Genomic DNA, 21,651 nt, shown 5'->3' on the forward strand with positions numbered 1-21,651 from the left:
AATAAAAGGCCTTATGGCCATTTAATCCCACTTTGTGTAAAGTGTTTTATTGGGTAGTGGGAGTTAGAGCTTTGAAGTCAGGCCAGGGGTCATTGGTAATTGGTAACCTCTGATCTACCCTAGTCAAGGCAGGCCCAGAGTTAGGAATGAAATGGATAAGCGCAGGGTATACATGACAGGGTGGAAGGGGAACCTTACAGCGTGGGGTTAATTGTGTAATAAGTGGCAAAGTTATAGTGCTTACTGGATTGACTGAAGAGACTGGGTGATAGGGAGCAATGTAGGAGCACAGTTTGTGGGCAGGGGTGTGACAGAACCAACTGGAGAATTGAAACCATCAGAAGAACACCCTCCCTCCCTTTTTTTTGTTGGTTACTTTGGGTTGGTAGTAGTTTGTAGCGGAAGTATGGCGGTTTGGGGTCCTTGAAAGGGTGGAAGATCTGGTGTTTTGGGAAAAAGACGGGGAGCCATTATTGGTATGGTACCCTCTAGCTGGTGGTCCAATAATAGTGACCAGGTCATGGCAGACCTGTAATGTGTCTGAGGTCAGCTGGGATTACCCCAGAGGCGGTGACTTGCGGCTGGGGGCAAATCTTAGCCACAGACACGATTCAGTAATATGGTACCTTCAAGGACTTCCAACCCAAGTTGACCTGTAATGTTATGTTTTGTTATTTATTCACATGTTGTTTATAATAAAAGGCCTTACGGCCTTTTAATCCCACTTTGATTAAAGTGTTTTATTAGGTATTGGGAGTTAGAGCTTTGGAGTCACGCCAGGGGTCATTGGTAATTAATTGGTGACCTCTGATCTACCTTAGTCATGTGTTCCTCCTATCTAGAAACACAGGTCTTTGTTCATCCAGTGAGTAAATCCCCCTCATACAGTTAGAAAGCATCCCCTAGGCACACATTTAACCCTTTGATCGCCCCTGGTGTTAACCCCTTCCCTGCCAGTGTCATTAGTACAGTAACGGTACATATTTTTACTGTAGTAATTTCACTGGTTCCCTCAAAAGTGTCAGATCTGTCCGCTGCAATGTCGCAGTCCCGCTAAAAATCGCTGATCGCCGAAATTACTAGCAAAAAATAAATAAATAAAAATGACATAAATGTATCCCCTAGTTTGTATACACTATAACTTTTGCGCAAACCAATTAATATGAGGGCAGGGACTGATGTGAATGTGCAATGTATATGTAAAGCGCTGCGTAAATTGACAGCGCTATATAAGAACCTGAAATAAATAAATATACACTTATTGGGATTTTTTTTTTCTAAAAAAATGTAGCAGAATTCATTGGCCTAAATTGATGAAAAAATTTGATTTTTTAATTTTTTTTTTTTTATTGGGAATGTTTTATAACAGAAACTAAAAAATATTAGTTTTTTTTTCAGTATTGTTTAAAGTAATTAAAAAAATAAAAACCGCAGAGGTGATCAAATACCACCAAAAGAAAGCTCTATTTGTGGGGGAAAAAAAGGACATTTTATTTGGGTACAGCGTCGCACGATGTACAATTGTCAGATTGTAACGCAGTGCTGTATCTCAAAAAATGCCCTGGTCATTAAGGGGGTAGAATCGTCTGGTCCTTAAGTGGTTAAGAATCACTTTAATATCGATTTAAAATTATGTGTTACATTTAAAGGTAGTAAAGTTGATTCTACCACCTCATGAATCTCCTCCACCATTATTAAAATTTCTACAAGGTCAGAAATATGCGCAAAGGGAGAGGAATAGCTTTTTGAGGTGCAACGTACAACACACAATAATTTAAAAAAAATATTTAATTTTATTTGTACAAAATTCTAAAAACGGCAGTAAAAAGTTTTTACATGTGTTTAGTTAATCCAGTTTTACTCAACATGTTTCGCTATAAAAATCGCTTCTTCAGGAGGTAAACTTTATGGATGCTGCACATGCAAAATTGGTAGGTCCCCAGGAGGGATAGATACTCTTGATATAACTTTTTTGGATATCTATTGGCGCTTTTCCACTGCATGGAACCAAATGGTTTGGCTCGCTTTTGCGCTTTTCCACTGCATGGTACCGCATGGTACTGTGTTGGAACTGTTCAGTACGGTACGGTATGGCGGCGCTTTTCCACTACATGAAACCGAACGGTACGGCTCGCTTAAACAGTACCACCTCGGTTGTGGTTCCAAGAGGGCCGTACCGGTACCATATCCCACAATCCTTTGCATGCAGCCTTGACTGTCATTACTAGTCACTGATTGGTCAGAGAATTGTGGTTATCCCACCCACCTTACTTTAGTGGAAAAGCAAACCGTACCGTACCGTATCGTTCCAACACCGTACCATGCAGTGGAAAAACAAACCGAGCCAAGCAGGGCCGAGTGGAGCCGAGCCGGTACTTTCAGTGGAAAAGTGCCATATAATACCCTCACAGAGACACTTAGGCCTATTGTGATGGTGTCTGACTCTGATGGAAGATATCAGCAACCATAGGGGGAGAAAGGACCAAGGATATATTACCCTTCAATAAAGAAGAACTAGACTGGTCTGGCTGTGTAAAAAGCCAAAATGGTTTCAATTTATGAGACCAGGTTCAAAGACAATAGAAGTTTCTTCCCAATGGAAGATACAGGACATATAGATGACCAGAACACCCTCTAAGTGTCTCTTGCAGGTGTGTGTCTTCCTCCATTGGTATATTTCCACAAGGTCATTTACACACCCCCAATGCACCATACTTCAAATTCTTTCCAAATCTCACCCAAGATCTTGGACTAATGTGTACATATTTACCTATGGACACCTGCAAGCATACCACAGCCCCTCCGGACAAACATTTTTTGCTTGCATCCACATATGTAACCTTACTCCATATTTAAAGTCATGGTTAAAGTCATAGTCAGGTATTTTTTTTTATTTTTTATCACCCACACACAGAGTTGTATAAAGTACTCGAAACCCATACTTGAGTAGAAGTGGAAGTGCTCGATCAAAAAGTGACTTGAGTAGAAGTACTAAAGTATTCAACATTTTTTGTACTTAAGTATTGCAAGTAGTTTATTTTTAAATTTTGCGACTCAAGTACTGAAAGTAAAAGTACAAGTACTGTGTTATGTAGTTATTAAAGAAAGAAGTCAAAAGTTTATTAAAGTTAAAGTTAGTAAAGAAAGAAGTCAAAAGTACACATGACATTATACACATTTTTTTGAGCTTCATGATACCTGCCATCTACTGTTCTGGCAGTGGTAATTTTTATAATTGTAACGAGTAACTATGCAGCACAAAAAAAAAAGTATCGGAGTAGAAGTATTGAAATCATCGAAAAAATGTAGTGAAGTAAAAGTGGAAGTAAGAGAAAAAAAATCTACTCTAGGAAAGTACAGATACCGCCTTTCGGTTCTTAAGTACAGTAGTGAAGTAGTTCTACTTAGTTACTATACATCTCTGCCCACACACAAACTTTTCTACACAAAATTTGTATCTTGTATTGTAATTTTATTTAGCAGTCAAACAGTTCTTCAATAAGATTCCATAGTGTTCTATTGTATCCCTTTATTCATATTAGAACAGTATTGCACTCTTGAAATTCTACAATCAGAGACAAGTAGATGTAAGGCAATTTTATTTAAATCAGAATTCTTCAATGACCTGATTTTGGCATATCCCATTTATGTGGCCTTTTAATGCTTATTTTTCTGAACATTGCAACTTGTAGCCTTTCTTAAGGATAGGTGAGTCAAATTCACCATGATTCTTGTGATGATCGCATAATTCTTCGGTGGTACATCCCTTGAGTGTCCAGTCATCAAATACACCTGCAACTAAGATTATAGGTATGATCAGTGCTTTTTTTTTTCTCAGACAATAGGTGCAGGAACTCCCCTTTTCTAAGTCACTTTGTATCTCCGCCCCCTACCCACCTCCGAGCACTGACCCTTGGTTCCACCCCAACCCACCTCTGAGCACCGTTCCTTGGTTCCACCCCCTACCCAACTCCTAGTACAGCCCCTTTTAGAGAATATAGAGCCAAGTATCTTTTTGTTGTGTTAAGTAATGTATATGGAATTTGTTCATGATAACAAGACAAGCAATAAAATAGATCCTTGCCAGCAGCAATAGACCCCAGCAGCAATAGACCACCCCTCCCTGGCAACAACAGACCCCCCCAGCAGCAATAGACTCCCCTGGCAACAACAACAAATCTCCCAGCAGCCAGCATCAATAGACTCCCCAGCAGCCAGCAACAGGAGACTCCTTCCTAAACAGTAGATGCCTTCCAGCAACAATTGACCCCACAGTAACAAAAAATCTTCCACCAGCAAAAATTGATTGCCATGCAAAAATAGATCCCCTCCAGCAACAATAGATACTCCAGCAGCCAGCATCAGTGAACCCTCCCTTCACACCCCAGCACCCCTTGCCATTGTAAACATTCAGTGCTAGAGGTGCCGGAACTGCGTTTCCCCACGTTCCCACTGAAAAAAAGCCCTGGGTATGATTAGTGATAGTTTGGTTTGAACCTACATGGCTGTTTAGCTGAGCTGGACCTGCGACTGCAGTGAGAAAGAAGTTATCTACTTCCGATTATAAATATGACAGCTTCCTGCTCATGGCCACCATCAGCGTCCTAACTAGTGAGCCATCTACACATGGCCTATTTATCTGTGAGCCCCCGGATTCCCAAATGACAAATAATTGTAAACAAAGAGAAGGAATAAAAAAAAAAAAAAAAAAACACGAGACCCTTTAGATCTGGTATGGATGTCATGGGGCACAACACACAAAAACAAAACAAAAAACTAAACAAAAATAGACCCCTAAATTCAATACCAGACCCTTTGACTATTTCTGGGGGAACCCCATGTTTTGTTTCTCCTTTTTTGTATGGGGTCCAACCCAAGAGATCTATACTAGACCATTACCAGAGCATGCAGCCACCTCCTAAACTTACCAGGCTATGTACATTACTGTCAACATGGAGAGGGTACCTTTCCGTCAGGGGGGGCTTTTTTAACCATTAGGAGACAATTAAAGCCCATTGCAACCTTAAACACCAAATTCCCCTTCAATAATGTCTTCTCCTTAGGCAACCATGAATTTAACCAAAATAGTGAAATTATGCCAAAATACACACAATTTTCACCCACATTTTGTGGAATACCACATTTGGTATTGATATCAGCTAATATATAATTGAAGGTTGCTTCTTACTTTTATTAAAGAGTCCACCAGAGAATTCAAAGCATCGATTCTGAGCTCCTTTGCATTTGTGGATCTTCTCTGATGTGCAATTCTTTTCATTATCAGCACACGCCGGACACTCCACCCCATTGTCCTTCAAGTTTTTTGGGATCACAACTATGGAGGACAGAATATTTGGTGTACCATAAAATATGCACTCTCTCTTTACAGCAAATTTATTTTACATGAATAGTATTAAGGGCGAAAAAAAATATATTTTAAGCAAATCTAAGATAATATCACATTGTTCTTAAAGCAGAGTTCATGCCATGAAAAAAATGTTTCACTAAAAATACCCCCGGGACAGTCAGGGCTAGTACATTCCACAATGGCTAGCCTCTGATCTGTCCCGGTTCGCACTTACCTGCAAGAAGAAATATTCACCTTTAAAATTTCTTCTACAGCGTTGCCATCTCGGATGTGGGCAGCTGAAGCCTGTGCGATCCTCTTCTGCGTCCTCTTCCGTGTCCTCTTCTCCCAGAATGCGCCTGCACCGGACCGCTCGTCACTTCCGGTGCGGCACTGCATTCCTCCACAGCTTCTGGGCATGCCGAGAAGCTGTTTAACAGGGAATGCAGCATTGCACCGGAAGTGACGAGCGGGGCCGGTGCAGGCGCATTGATTCCTGGGAGCGATGACGTTCAGCTCCCAGGAATCATAGCAAACCGGAAGTGAAGGCGTGGGCCGCGGCCGCCGAGGGAGGAATTGGAAGAAAGGTGAGTATATTTTTCTGCAATTACAAGGTAAGTAAAAAAAAAAAAAAAAATCCTAACTATCCAATTCCTTTTCAGGTGCCGAAAAGCAAGCAGATGGCCACAAAATGATGTCGATTTTGTGGCCGGAACTCCGCTTTAAGCATTCTAAACGCACTAGAATTTCTTTGTTTAAATAATTTTTAAAAATGATGTCCAATTTGAAACAAGTGCCCTCCAAGATTTATCGTTGCCCCTGCTTGCTTGTATGGTCAGGAACGAACAAAGGCTCCTGTATGACAATGTAGGCAGGACGAGGTAAACATTGGTATGCTTATCTTCTTGGGCACCATTCACCAGTTTTAGGCCCAATTTGCGCTAATGGGAAACTACACTCTCAGAGGGAGTCACTTTACCCCAAGTCCTTATAACGCACCAGTCAGCAAAGTGAAAACGCAGACAGCTTCTTCCCATCCTCAAACTATGGCCCTCTAGCTGTTGCGGAACTACACATCCCATGAGGCATTGTGAAACTCTGACATTCATAGACATGACTAGGATTGATGGGAATTGTAGTTCCTGAACAACTGAAGGGTCATAGTTTGAAGACCCCAGCTGTAGAGGATCCAGAGTAGGGAGAACACAGGCGCCACTCTAAGTGCAGTATAAGGATTTATTAATAAAACATCAGAAGTAAAAGGTACTCACAAAGGAATATGAAAACAGGCATGGGAATGTCCATATATGTGAAATAGATCCATCAATCGGTGTAATGGTCAGGGTGGCTCGAGCGGTCTCGCTCCTCAGAATGTTAGCCGGTGGTTGTCAGTACTTCCTGATGGTTGGAACGCACAGGGGCCCTCCCGCCGTCACTTCCGAATATGACGTGATGACGCCGGCCTACTACTTACTGTTCCCTAGGTATAGGCCACCACAATAGGAATAATGTGAATCCAGTCCAGAAGGCCCCATTCCCTCCTGAATCTATACCAGGCCACATTCCCTCAAAATTGGTTGTGGGGGCACGTTGATGAGGACAAAGGCCTCACAATCCTGGCCAGTTGTTGTGGGGGTCTGCAGTCAAGGAGCTTAGTGGAATCTGGAGGCAATAAGGGGTTCCCCAGATACTTATTTCACCCCTACCTGAATGAGTAGGGGTACATAGTACTTATATAAAAAAAAATTGTAGCACCCTCCTCTAGCAAGCCTGCCAGGCTAAATTCAGTGATCTATTGGTTTGTCTGTTCAGCGTTTCCAAAGCGGAGTGTCTGATTCCTTCCACCTGCTTCTGGAAGAAGCTTCCAGAAAATAGAGCAGGAAATTCAAATAGCCAGTATGAATATTTATCATGCTCCAGCCAATCCATGGAAGGAGTCATCCCGAAGGAGGCTGGGGGGGTGATAATTTTTTTTTTTTTTTTTTTTTACAGGGAGGGTTCCAGTTCTCCTGGGGCAGGAGCTGGGCTGAGGGCCAGGAGAAGATTGTTGATGGATTATATTTTCCTTAAGTCTTGATCTGGAGAAGGTTATTTTATCTACTTGTGGATGCTGGGGTGGCAGTCACCTTCTGGGACATTGTGCTTAAAGACCTTGCTGTGGACTTTTGTTTGTGCAAGTGCTAGGAGGGAACTAAGTGCTATATGGACTGAGATTGCTCTTATGGAGTCTTAGATTTACTGGCCATTCCCTGTTGCCTCCAGGAAAGGTTGCTTAGAGAAGATTAGTGAGAAACTGTCCTTCTGTTATTGCCATTATCATTTTGGAGTATCTGGTGAACCTAAACCCACCTCTCCTGTTAAAGTTATTGATAAATGATATCCCCTACACCGGGGGTCAGCAACTCGTCGATCGTCTACCTGTTGATCGCGGGCATCTGACAGGTAGTTCCTGACCCGACGTGCCGCCAGCTCCTGATCGCACCTGTCCGATCAGAGTGGCAATCTAAAATACCAGCCAAGCCGAGATTATGCCCAGATCAAACAGCATAAATGCAGAGCTGCAGCGGGGTGCCGAGTTTGCTCCTAGTGTGGAAAGGAATGCATTCTGTCAGGCGGAGTGATTTCCACCAGACAGATGATCTCTATCCTCAGGCTATTAACCTGAAAGGGTATTATTGACATTATTAATGTGCAGCATGAAGGGGTTATTGTGCTGCCACTGGTCACAGATGCATTAGCGACCAGTGGAAGTTAATTAACCTTTGTGCTGCATTAGTGGCACCAGAATCAGTGTTAATTAACCCCTTTATGCTGCAGCATGAAGGGGTTATTAAACACTGCCATTTATGCAGCACAAAGAGGTTAACTAACTTCCACTGGTCGCTAATGCAGCATACAGGAGTAATTAACACTGTCACTGGTGCCATTAATGCAGCACAGAAAGGTTAATGAACTTGCCACTGCCAATTAATTGTTAGGGTAGTTTGAAATAACACTACCACTAACCATCAGTGCAGAAAGGCACCAGAGGGTGGCGGGAGAGGAAGGGGACCCCCTTCAGTCACCTGTAAAAGCAATCCAGCGTCTAATTAGTCCCTAGGGTTGCTTTTACAAAAACAGTATCGTCTGCCCGTGCTGAAAATCAATACCGGGATGAGTTTCAGGCATCATCCTGGTATACCACTTTAAACCAACAACGTAAAAGCCGGTCTTTAAGTAGTGAAAGGAGAATTCCAGCTTAAACCTATATCCTTAAAGATGCCCCCCCCCCTCCTAACACCTATTCTGACTAACCTTTTTTCAAGCTGCTCCAATCTGGTCACATCATCTCACCTATGTGAGCCAGAGGCATACGCAGGGGAGAGGAGGGAGCGCCAACAACGGCTGGGGCATGGGAGACTATGGGTGACATCACCGCTACAGGTTTTATCAGCCGCTGTCAAGGGTTTTTTCTCTGCAGCCACCGCTGGCTGACACAGGGAAGACCACATGACCAGACTGGAGCAGGCTGAAAATAAGTAAGTATATACATCTTTTTTTTTTTTTTTTTTTTCTACAGTGATGTCTGTTTATTTACATATAGTTACATAGTAGTTGAGGTTGAATAAAGATAATAGTCCATCCAGTTCAACCTGTGTAGATGTGTATGGCCGTAATCATCTCTCATACCCCTGAATGTCCTGATCCTTGAGATGTACGTCCAAGAGTCTTTTGAAAGCCACCATACTTCCCGCAGAAACCACCTCTTGTGGTAGAGAATTCCACAATCTTGTAGCCCTAACAGTAAAGAACCCCCTGCGTTGCCTGGGGTTAAAACGCTTCTCCTTTAATCGCATTGTATGCCCTCGAGTCCTCATGCAATCCTTCCGACTGAATAGCTTTTTTTCTATGCTGAGATCACCATTGAGGTATTTATAAATTGCTATCATGTCCCCTCTCATGAAGTTTTCTTCATGCTATCCTTTTTATTGGGGCCTTGCTAGGTAATTTCTTAAAACATTTTTTAAAAATGTAAAACAGGGGAAAAAAGGGGCACTGCAACCCAGTGATCTTTGTTCTCTTTCATGGTGCTCAGGGTGATTTCCACCTCTCAAATGTTGCCTACCCTGCCCTAGACTGAGCCTATATTGTTGGTGTGCATGGAACTGTGCTTATGACTGGCAGCATCTGTACTAATGTGGGAGACCTTGGCTTATTTCAGCTACCCCTCCAAGAGTAAGATTTACAAGATGTAACCTAAACCCCCCCAAAATGTCCCTTATTGAAAGTCCATCGTCAATTATAATGTCCGCTGCTTGCAAACTTGCCAGAAAAAAAAAAAGAAAGAAGACTCAACGCACATGTCTGATCTAGATGGTACTCCAGCGATAGAATACCAGGAAGGGTTGGAGATAGTGGTGGCTTCATTGACCAAATATGTGTCACGGCGTTTTGGGATTAGATCCCAAAACCTGCCCTATTGCCGAATCGCAAAAAATGGCCTGGTCATTAAGGGGGTAAATCTTCCGGTCCAGAAGTGGTTAAAGAAAGCTTCACCTTTTTATGTACTTTTTTTTCCCCCCCATGGTTTTCCAACTTACTTTCTAGTATCTCATTATTACAGTTGTCTCCCTCACAGCACTTAGTCAAGCTATGTACCTCCATGTACCCCATGGTCATGTTAAAGGTGCAAACGCACATATCTTTGCCCTTTGGACATCCTCTTGAACTCTGGTAGAGGGTAAGATTTCCTAGGTAAGCAAGAAATAAATAGAAAAAAAAAATCAGTATTATTGCAGAAAATGTGAATATTTACTATGATTTTGCTCACTAATCTTAATCTTTAATCAAACTAAAAAATATACCAGGAGTTCTTATATAATGTTATACAACAAACCCCACCAACACTTAAAAACAAACCCCACCAACACCTACAACAAACCCCACCAACACCTACAACAAACCCCACCAACACCTAAAACAAACCCCACCAACACTTACAACAAACCCCACCAACACTTAAAAACAAACCCCACCAACACCTACAACAAACCCCACCAACACTTACAACAAACCCCACCAACACTTACAACAAACCCCACCAACACTTACAACAAACCCCACCAACACTTACAACAAACCCCACCAACACTTAAAACAAACCCCACCAACACTTAAAACAAACACCACCAACACCTTCAACAAACACCACCAACACCTTCAACAAACACCACCAACACCTTCAACAAACACCACCAACACCTTCAACAAACACCACCAACACCTTCAACAAACACCACCAACACCTTCAACAAACCCCACCAACACCTACAACAAACCCCACCAACACCTAAAACAAACCCCACCAACACTTAAAACAAACCCCACCAACACTTAAAAACAAACCCCACCTACAACAAACACCACCAACACTTACAACAAACCCCACCAACACCTTCAACAAACCCCACCAACACCTTCAACAAACCCCACCAACACCTTCAACAAACCCCACCAACACCTTCAACAAACCCCACCAACACTTAAAAACAAACCCCACCAACACTTAAAAACAAACCCCACCTACAACAAACCCCACCAACACTTAAAACAAACCCCACCAACACTTACAACAAACACCACCAACACTTAAAACAAACACCACCAACACTTAAAACAAACCCCACCAACACCTTCAACAAACCCCACCAACACCTTCAACAAACCTCACCAACACTTACAACAAACCCCACCAACACTTACAACAAACCCCACCAACACTTAAAACAAACCCCACCAACACTTAAAACAAACCCCACCAACACCTTCAACAAACCCCACCAACACCTTCAACAAACCTCACCAACACTTACAACAAACCCCACCAACACTTACAACAAACCCCACCAACACTTAAAACAAACCCCACCAACACTTACAACAAACACCACCAACACCTTCAACAAACACCACCAACACCTTCAACAAACACCACCAACACCTTCAACAAACCCCACCAACACCTACAACAAACCCCACCAACACCTACAACAAACCCCACCAACACCTACAACAAACCCCACCAACACTTAAAAACAAACCCCACCTACAACAAACCCCACCAACACTTACAACAAACCCCACCAACACTTACAACAAACCCCACCAACACTTAAAACAAACACCACCAACACTTAAAACAAACACCACCAACACTTAAAACAAACCCCACCAACACTTACAACAAACCCCACCAACACTTACAACAAACACCACCAACACTTACAACAAACACCACCAACACCTTCAACAAACACCACCAACACCTTCAACAAACCCCACCAACACCTTCAACAAACCCCACCAACACTTAAAAACAAACCCCACCAACACTTAAAAACAAACCCCACCTACAACAAACCCCACCAACACTTAAAACAAACACCACCAACACTTACAACAAACCCCACCAACACCTTCAACAAACCCCACCAACACCTTCAACAAACCCCACCAACACCTTCAACAAACCCCACCAACACTTACAACAAACCCCACCAACACTTACAACAAACCCCACCAACACTTACAACAAACCCCACCAACACTTACAACAAACCCCACCAACACTTAAAACAAACACCACCAACACTTAAAACAAACCCCACCAACACCTTCAACAAACCCCACCAACACTTACAACAAACCCCACCAACACTTAAAACAAACACCACCAACACTTACAACAAACCCCACCAACACCTTCAACAAACCCCACCAACACCTTCAACAAACCCCACCAACACCTTCAACAAACACCACCAACACTTACAACAAACACTACCAATACTTACAACAAATACCAAGGGGCCTATTTATAAAAAAATGTGAATTTTAATTTATATAGTTAAAGTACATGTACATTCATTCTATGGGAATGGGGTAAAATTAATGTTGTTAGGGTATTTCCTGTGCTGGACGAACATTTTTCGATTTAAAAAAGAAAATAACACAACTGGCAAACAGATAAAGCTACGTACGGTATGTAGTATAGGAATTTCCTATATGATACTTAGCACCATCTAGTGGCCAGTATAGTTTTTTTGTTTTCGCATAGAACGTACGTGGACTTTCACTGGACAAAATATTATGCATATTTTTTTTTTACAAATAGGCCCAAGTACATAAATATATTACACAATGGAGCTGTATAAGGATTGATTGATTGGTTAATTGGTGGTTGATTGTTGGATAATTATCTATACAGCAGTAGTGCAGATGATTATTATTCCAAGAGAAGGAAGTGACTTATTGTAAAAGATTGATAGTTCATCTAAGGAATTTTTTTTTTTTAATGTAAATATGGGAGTCTTCTGCCTCCTTTGTACATCCCCCCCCCCCCCCCCGTGAGCTTCAAAACCTCTCCTTTCTCCCTTACTTAAGGTTGTTTGGAACAAGCAATACTCATAATTGCCAACATTTATTAAAAATTTCCAGGGACACTTTGCAGCACAGCTATCAATTACCACGCCCACTTCCCCGGAGCCCCGCCCACTTGACATAATTAATCTCGCCTACTTATCAGATTATAGGGTCTACTCAATATAGAGAGAATTACAGGAAATTAAAAAGGGAATTTCAAACTTAAGGCCTCAGTAGCAGAGTTGGAATAATTCTCCCATTCAGCTGCACTACTTCTGCGTAACATTTATGGGCAGCCCGATTAACAGGCGCTTCCAGGGACAATATAAATTACCTGGGACAGGCTCCAATTTGCAGGGACTGTCCCAGGAAAAAAGGGACAGTTGGCAAGTATGAATGCTAATTTAATTGTCGTATGCACAGCTCTATGCATGCTGCACATCCCATAGTTCATAGTCCACCTGGGAGTGAGCAAGAGAGGGTGGCTACATTCCTCCATACAGCGGGGGCCATGGAGAATTAATGTAGCCACCCTCCAATAGGAAGTCAGATCACAGCAGCCAAAAAAAGAAAGGAATTTGGAAATTTGGTGGAGAACATTAGAAGGGATTTTTTTTATTTAGGAAAACATGCTTGAATAGACTATTTTTTTAACCAGAGTTTAATGTCACTTTAAGAAAGATAGATATTATTTAAGTTACCAATTGTCTCCATCATAACGTGAGAGTAACATCTTGTGACATTCTCAGGGCAGGTCTCACTGGTCAAGGGGATACAGTTGGATGTTAGGAAACTCTCACAAGAGTGGCAGACGAGAGCCTCTGTAATAGAAGGAAGTGTATGAATCATTTTTGGAAATAAAGAAGCTGTTTTGAGATTACAAAATGTTAGTAATTTATAATGTGACGAATAATATCAATGTCACGAGTAATTAGGGATTATGCAGGAGCTTTGGAAGAGATTGTATTGACTTTAATTCATTATATTTTACGAACATATGCTTTAGAGAGATAAACACAAAATGAATAGGGAGCATGCAATCCAAGAACAGAGAATTACCCCGCCTCATAGACTACAACCTACCCCACTGTCCTCCGTACATGTTACATTGTATCCTTAAAGTGGTTGCAAACCGCGGATGTTACAAAAAAAAACACCTGTAAAGCAATTGTATAATGTGCTAGTATGCATTGGATACTAGCACATTATGGAATACTTACCTTAGAACAAAGACCTCCCACAGCGCAATTACACTGCTAGGAGGGCTGACACCTTCCCCTGGTCTTTCTTCCGGGTTCGCGTGCTCCGGCTGTGTGGTCGGAGCCGCGACAACGTCACTCCCGCGCATGCATGCAGTAACCCAACTGCCTGCACATCTGTTCCCCTCTGTACTCCCCCCCCCCCGCATATATGTTCCCCTCTGTACTTCCCCCGCGCACATCTGTTCTCCTCTGTACTCCCCCCCCCCCCGCATATCTGTTCCCCTCTGTACTTCATCCCCACACATCTGTTCCCCTCTGTACTCCCAACCCCCCCCACACATCTGTACTCCCCCCCCCCCGCACATCTGTTCCCCTCTGTACTTCCCCCCACACATCTGTTCCCCTCTGTACTCCCCCGCATATCTGTTCCTCTCTGTACCCCCCACACATCTGTTCCCCACTGTACTCCCCCGCATATCTGTTCCTCTCTGTACCCCCCACACATCTGTTCCCCACTGTACTCCCCCGCATATCTGTTCCTCTCTGTACCCCCCACACATCTGTTCCCCACTGTACTCCCAAATCCCCCCGCACATCTGTTCCCCTCTGTACTCCCCCCTGCACATCTGTTCCCCTCTGTACTCCCCGCACATCTGTTCCCCTCTGTACCCCCCCGCACATCTGTTCCCCTCTGTACCCCCCCGCACATCTGTTCCCCTTTGTACCCCCCGCACATCTGTTCCCCTTTGTACCCCCCGCACATCTGCGGGGGGTACAAAGACTGCGGACATGGTACAGGAGGTGGTCAGAGACTGCGTACAGGAGGTGGTCAGAGACTGCGGACATGGTACAGGAGGTGGTCAGAGACTGCGGACATGGTACAGGAGGTGGTCAGAGACTGCGGACATGGTACAGGAGGTGCTCAGAGAAATGCATCGGGAACACAGAACTTGTGGTGTGAAGTGATTTCAGCGATTTTGCTGACTACACGAGGCGCAGCTGAATCTACTTCTCTGAGCGACAAAATACTGTACAATGGCAGTGTTTGTGATCCCATGGACAATCCTTATAGATTTATCTGCTGATGGGTGAGGAGGAAATGGCCTGGGTCAGTGTCACCAGCCTAGGATGTCCTCTGGATCCCCTGTGAGGGGACAATGAATGAACACTAATAGGGGGACCTCATTGTAGGATACAGAAGGGTCACCACTTTAATGTAGTTTTATCTCCTATGGGACACTCGGGAGATCAGATCGCAGGGGGTGATTGAGTCCTGGGACAGGAGGTCATCCTGGGTGCTGTGAGATGATGACAGACAAGGTGACATCGCTATGTACTATGTGTCAGCCAGAAGCACAACTGTTTCCAGGTGTCGTAAATGTATGACATTCATCAATAATTTTATCTTTTGGGACCATACCATTGAAAGTGTGTATAATAATTCAATAACTAAATTTAAAATGGCAGCTGCATATCGACACGTCACTATCCAGAACAGAGACGAGAAGCAAGTGATTTATACTACAAGGACCTGACATCAATTTGAATATACTCTTAGGAATATTTGTTAAAACATTGCACTGCTGCAATTTAGAAGCAAGCTTGAAGAAAAGCTGCAAAATAATAATACTCCTATGATTTGAAAAGGGAACGAAAAAAAAAATGCAATTCAATATTCAAGAAATAACATTGTATTTTATGACTGCAGATCTGCAGTAAAGGTATCTTTACCTGTAAAGATTACACAGAAAATATATTATTTACACTTTCTTGGGGGGAAAAAAAATCTATATAACTCATTCCAGCGATCACATCTCCCGATGTGCCTCTTCCACTGTGTAGTTTTTATCTCCTATGGGACACTCGGGAGATCAGATCGCAGGGGATGATTAGTCCTGGGACAGGAGGTCATCCTGGGTGCAGTGACTGAGATGGTGACAATTTAACAAGGTGGCATCGCTATGTACTTGTCTTACTGTGCCTGTGCCGCGCCGCCTGTGTACTGTGTGGAGAATACAGCTAGCTCCGAGTCCTCTCCTCAGCTCCACCTGCCCGCTCGGCTCCTGCAACGATATGGCGGGAGCGGGAAATTCCAGGGAATGCGCCATGACATCATCACTGTGACTCCCGTGACCATCCTGAGTGGGTCACGATAAGTAAGCGCGCTGCACTGCACAGCTTCTGCCAGACCCGCCCCCAGCATTGGGCCCGCCCTGCCGGCCGAATGCAGCATCGGATCACTCAGATGATCGTCTTCTCGGAAATCTCCGGAACTGCGCATGCGCAGTTTCAAGCTAAGCCGTTCACAGCCATTTTTACGGGCACTTTTCTCCTGCTACGGGCATTTACGGGCAGGAGAAAAGTGCCCTGTGTTTACGGACTGTCCGTAAATATACGGACGGTTGGCAACACTGCTTATGTGAAGGGGCACTACTACTCAGGTGTATGCTTTAAATCACTGAGCATTATCATACAATGTGAGTTTATGTGTTCCCAGTGGTGTATTTAGGTTTTGTGCTGCCCTAGGCCGGACTAAACTTGTGCACCCCCTAATTTAACTACGGCCCATCCCTTCCTGTCAAGGCCACACCCCTTCCTGTTTCAGACCCGCCCTGTAATCTGTAAAACCACACCCCTTCCTCTTTAGGCTCTACCTCTTTCTCTCTGTACATTAAAAGTGGGCACAAAGTGCCTATTTGTATATTTTGTTATTTGTATGGGTACGTCGGTTCGTGGGAGGGCTCCTGGGGGCCCCCACTAGGCAGCAGGGATGCCAATCCACAGGGCCAGCGACCGCAATTGCCGCTGGGCATCCGCGATCGTTCCCCACTGAGAGAGAACTACGGTCTGCTGTTGTAAACACAGTACACCGTTGTTCTCTCCGAAATGATCACAGAGCGCCTGTGATCCTTCTATATAGGATCACAGATCTCTGTGATCATTTCACGAACCCCTCCCCCATACAGTTATAAAACAACCCCTAGGCTCACACTTAACCCTTTGATCACCCCCTGCCCATTCTCTGCCAGTGTCATTATTACAATAACAGTGCATATTTTTAGCACTGATTACTGTAAAAATGTCACTGGTCCCCCCAAAAGTGTAAAAAATGTCATTTAGGGGTCCGATCTGTCCACCGCAATGTCGCAGTCCTGCAGATCGCCGCTATTACTAGTAAAAAAAATAAAATAAATAAAAATGACAAATCTTTCCCCTAGTTAGTAAACCCAATAACTTTTGCGCAAACCAATCAAAATACTCTTATTGCGATTTTTTTTTTTTTTTTTACCAAAAATATGTAGCAGAAAACAAATTGGCCTAAAATGTTAAATTTTGATTTTTACATTTTTTTTGAGAATTTCATATAAAAAAAAATGTGAAAAATATTGTTTTTTCAAAATTGTCGCTCTTTTTTTGTTTATAGCGCAAAAAATAAAAATTGCAGAGGTGATCAAATACCACCAAAAAGCTCTATTTGTGGGGAAACAGCATCGCACAACCGCGCAATTGTCCGTTAAATTCACGCAGTGCCGAATCGCAAAATAGGGCCTGGTCAGGAAGGGGGTAAAACCTTCCGAGGCTGAAGTGGCTAAATACCAAGGTATTTTTTTTTTTACTATAGGAGATTCTCTTTCAGATAAAAGTGGTTTTGCAGGCAGATTCACAGTGGGACCACTATTAGAAGCTCCCCCCCAGGTGCCCCTCCCCCCACCACTTTCCAGTTGTTCCCAGGCTTACCTGACCGCATGGGGAGTGATCGCGGCCGCCGGCCCCATGGATCGGCTTCCCCACTGGCGAGTGGGCACGCGCCCCCATAATTGCTGAAAATATGCACCGTTACTGTAATAATGACACTGGCAGGGAAGGGATTAACCCATGGGCGATCAAAGGGTGAAGTGTGAGCATAGGGGGTGTTTTCTGACTGTGAGGGGGAGGGACTTGTGAAATGATCAGAGACGTGTGATCCTATATAGGAGGAGCTCTGGTTCATTTCAGAGAGAACAACGGTCTGATGTGTTTACAACAGCAGGCCACCCTTCTCTCTCAGTGGGGAGCAATCGCGGGTGCCCGGCGGCAATCGCCCCCGCCGGCCCCGTGGATCGGCTTGCCCGCTGCCTAATGGGGACGGGCGTGTGTCCCCAGGAGCGCTCCCGCGAACTGCCGTACGATTCCCGCGATCTTTAGAGCAAGAGCAATAATTCTAGCACTGGACCTTCTCTATAACTCTAAACTGGTAACCTTTAAAAAAAAAAATGTTAAAGCGTCGCCTATGGAGATTTTTTTAAGTACCGTAGTTTGTCTCCATTTCACAAGCGCGTGCAATTTTAAAGCATGTTGGGTATCAATTTACTCGGCGTAACATCATCTTTTATATTTTACATAAAAAATGGTTTATCTATGGTGTTCTTTTCGCAATAACATTCATTAAGTCCTCGTTTCCATTGAATGCGGCTTAGAAATCGTGCGACTTCATCTGAAATTGCACGATTTCAAAGCCGTACGTCCTTGCAAGTTCTGTGCGGCTTCATACACTGACGTCTATGCGGGTCGCCCCCGCCAAAAGCAGTGCAGGAATTACTTTTTCAAATCAATGCACCGACGCAAAGTCAAAGTTGCACCAAATTGAACAGTGCCATTGCCAACAATCGGGTGAGACCTGTCATGACAAGTCGCTACAGTGTGAACGGGGCTAAAGTGTGTTTTTTCCCAAAAAAATTAGCATTTAACCACTTAAGGACCGTGCCCATTTCTGACACTTGTTGTTAAGTTAAAATTAGTATTTTTTGCTAAAAAATTACTTAGAACCCCCAAACATTAAATATATATATATATATATATATATATATATATATATATATATATATATATATTTTTTTTTTTTTATTTTATTAGCAAAGACTATGACCGGAAAGTGGCAGGAGGGAGGGTGGGGACACCTCTCCCGCCACCAACATAGGCGTGTGCATAGGGTGTTACAAGAAAACAACAAGAGAAGAGCGCACCGACCTTGTGCATTACCACTTAAAAGTTTATTAAAATCAAAGAAGGGTAGTGTACAATATACTCACAAACGTAGCATATGAACAAGCATATAATAAATGGGCACCGCTCGCTTCCAGGACACTTCTCTACTGCTGGATAGCGTGATGGCGTTCTCAAAACCTGATGTGTCTTACGCGTTTCGAGGGAGGACCCTCTTCCTCAGAACCAAATCGTTCATATGCTACGTTTGTGAGTATATTGTACGCTACCCTTCTTTGATTTTAATAAACGTTTAAGTGGTAATGCACAAGGTCGGTGCGCCCTTCTCTTGTTGTTTTCTTGTAGTGCCTTTTGGATACCCTTGGTCCTGAGGGGGGCAGCAAGACCACTTCATTTGTGTCATAAAACCTCCTAGAAGATTCATCTTCCCGCATACCACTTGAGTGCAGGAGAGATATTGTTGTGTGCATAGGGTGTGCCTGGGCACACCCTAATCACTCTGGGTGGCGCAGATTCCCCCTGCTTAAACCCCGGCTATTTTACCAAAGTCCCCTAATGGGCCTCATAAAAAATGTGTAAAAATTATTAAAAAAAAAAAAGTGTAAAAAAGAATAAAAAATAAAATACAAATAAAAAATACAGCAATCTCTGCCTTACTGACACTGTTCACTGCTCCCCTGGGCCCCTGTGTGTTCCCCTGGGCCCCTGTGTGCTTCTCCCGGTCTCCTCCCCCCTCTCTTGCCAGCTGCTGCAGGGGATGTGTCACAATAGAGAACCAGGAAGGGGTCGGTAAATATGTAATTTACCAGCTCCTTCCTTTTCTAAATGGACAGAGTCATAGTCAGTGACAATGTAAAAAAAAAAAAAGATAAAAAATAATACAATAAAATACCAAAAAATAAAAACTACTGACACCAGTGGGTGAACTTCCAGGATCGCAAAGGTCACACTTGCAACCGGGCCCTTGCATTCTACCACCGTGGGGGGGGCCCCAAGATGGAAGGGAGGGGGCCCACTGCAGAACTTGTGAAAGGGCCCCGCAATGAGAGTAGTGGACCCCAGGATCAGTGGGAAGAGCCCCAGGCTTGAAGGGAAAGGCCGCAGCTAGGGGTCCGGGTAGCCCTTCATGGTTTCTTGCACCGGGGCCCTGAAGGTTCTAGTTACGCCTCTGATTTTCTCTTTCTTTATTTTTAATTTGCTCCAGGTATTAAAAAAAAAATCATAAGGAAAACCATGCATGGTCATGTGGAACTCCCAGTATAAGATGAGACATAAAGGTCTTACTTATTACTGATTTCTCACCTGTAGTCACAGAGATGAAGATGACCAGTATCAAGCTTAGCAGAGTCTTCATGGTCGATATGATCCAGATAACGATGGAGAGAGAGAACACCAGACCCAGAATGTTTATTCAGTCTCAGCAGAGCTCTTATTTATACCTGATAATAATGGAACACCTTTAAACTGGGCACATATGAAATGCAGACTGGCAATCAAAGTGGGTGTGATAGTACAAAATAATTGTCAGGCATCCACAATTACCTACAGTAAACACTCCAATACATGCCCTAAATTAAAGACCTTGCAGTTAGTGAAAAGAGAAGAGATTGGGCGGGTTATATTAAAGGGCAAATAGACTGTTCCACTTTGCAAAGTGCTTTGCAAAGTGCAATTGCACTTTGTTTGTAGCACTAGAATGAAAGCGGGGCGCAAGAATCAGTGCCCGCGGACATGGGGCAGGGGATGCTGCTAGGAAATGATAGTTTAATAATAAAAAAAAAAAATATATATATATATATATATATATATATATATATATATATATATATATATATATATATATATATATATATATAATATATGTAGCACCCTTGTTTTAATGCAAGGTTGCTGTTAAATTTAGTTGCTGGGCATTAACTAGCCTGGCTGTAATTTTACTGTGGTCAATTGAACTTCCTCTCTTAATCTGGTTTGACTGCGTTTCTCCCTTCCGTCAGTAGGTGGCACTGTTGCCTCTGACACTAGTGTGAGAATTACAGTTAAACAAACTGTTAATGTCCATGTCTCTCTCAGCCAATTACAGTGTCACTACGGCATTCTGGGAGACCTTATTTAAGCGAGGGGAGGTCCAATAATCGTTCTCTTCGGGGAGGGTGTGTATTGCTGTGCTGCTGCTGGCTAGGCCTGAAGTCTGAGGCCTAGTCACATGCCTGGGATTCTGCTGAGGAGAGCCAGCGACCCACATGGAAAAGAACATCCACAGACATCCAGTAACCTGTGTGAGTAATCTGCCTGTTTCCTATGAAAGACAGCTGTCCAGCCAGTACAGACCACAACAAGGGATTGAATCTGGTGGAGAGAAGTTGCCTCCCAGATCAATCTGAAGCTTTATGGATACTTAATGATTCTCAAGGTCTGTTATCCTGTACTGCTGTCTGAGTACCTGTCTTTTGTAATCGGAGTCTGCCCAATAGACTGTTCTTCAAGGGTGTCCTGAGCCCTACCTCTCTCTCCCCCAGTTTATTCTTGTCCTGTTGAGAAGAAATAAACTATTCTGTTACTTCAGCATAAAAGTGACTGGTGCCCATCGTTTATTTTACCTGCATCACTACCCACCATGCCTGACAATCCACACCCACAGGAGATATGTAGCCCCTCTCTGCCTCTGAAGGTCATCACTAGACCCTAGGGGGTTCTGGGGGTCCGCTACATATATAT

At 43.4% G+C, this 21,651-nt stretch overlaps 1 protein-coding gene across 5 annotated transcripts; it reads right to left on the reverse strand.

The window, feature by feature from the left end:
* Positions 1–3,662: 3,662 nt before the first annotated feature.
* LOC309568260 (phospholipase A2 inhibitor and Ly6/PLAUR domain-containing protein-like) lies at positions 3,663–20,411 on the reverse strand. 5 transcript variants are annotated; one of them, XM_082273927.1, is made up of 5 exons: positions 20,236–20,395; positions 13,469–13,569; positions 10,026–10,077; positions 5,189–5,335; positions 3,663–3,798 (listed from the first exon to the last, which is right to left on the reverse strand). In XM_082273927.1, the coding sequence occupies exons 1-5, from the start codon at positions 20,285–20,287 to the stop codon at positions 3,665–3,667; spliced, it is 486 nt and encodes a 161-aa protein (XP_082130053.1). In that variant the 5' UTR covers positions 20,288–20,395; the 3' UTR covers positions 3,663–3,664. The 5 variants fall into 5 exon arrangements, 4 of the variants coding, with proteins under 4 accessions (XP_082130053.1, XP_082130052.1, XP_082130054.1 ...); XM_082273926.1 differs by having other exon boundaries at positions 9,928–10,077; positions 13,450–13,569; positions 20,236–20,393; XR_014226017.1 differs by having other exon boundaries at positions 3,674–3,798; positions 13,450–13,569; positions 20,236–20,401.
* Between the last annotated feature and the right edge of the window lie 1,240 nt (positions 20,412–21,651).

Source organism: Pelophylax lessonae, assembly GCF_965119305.1.
Source record: "Pelophylax lessonae genome assembly, chromosome: 12".
Classification (NCBI taxonomy): Eukaryota; Metazoa; Chordata; class Amphibia; order Anura; family Ranidae; genus Pelophylax; species Pelophylax lessonae.

Excerpts from the sequence above, each read along its gene's own strand:
- LOC309568260 (XM_082273926.1), bottom strand. The coding sequence starts at position 20,287 with ATGAAGACTCTGCTAAGCTTGATACTGGTCATCTTCATCTCTGTGACT. Across the intron at positions 13,570-20,235 it reads CTTCATCTCTGTGACTACAG|AGGCTCTCGTCTGCCACTCT; the intron begins GTGAGAAATCAG and ends CTTCTATTACAG. Across the intron at positions 5,336-9,927 it reads TAATAATGAGATACTAGAAA|TTGTGATCCCAAAAAACTTG; the intron begins GTAAGTTGGAAA and ends TGTCCTCCATAG.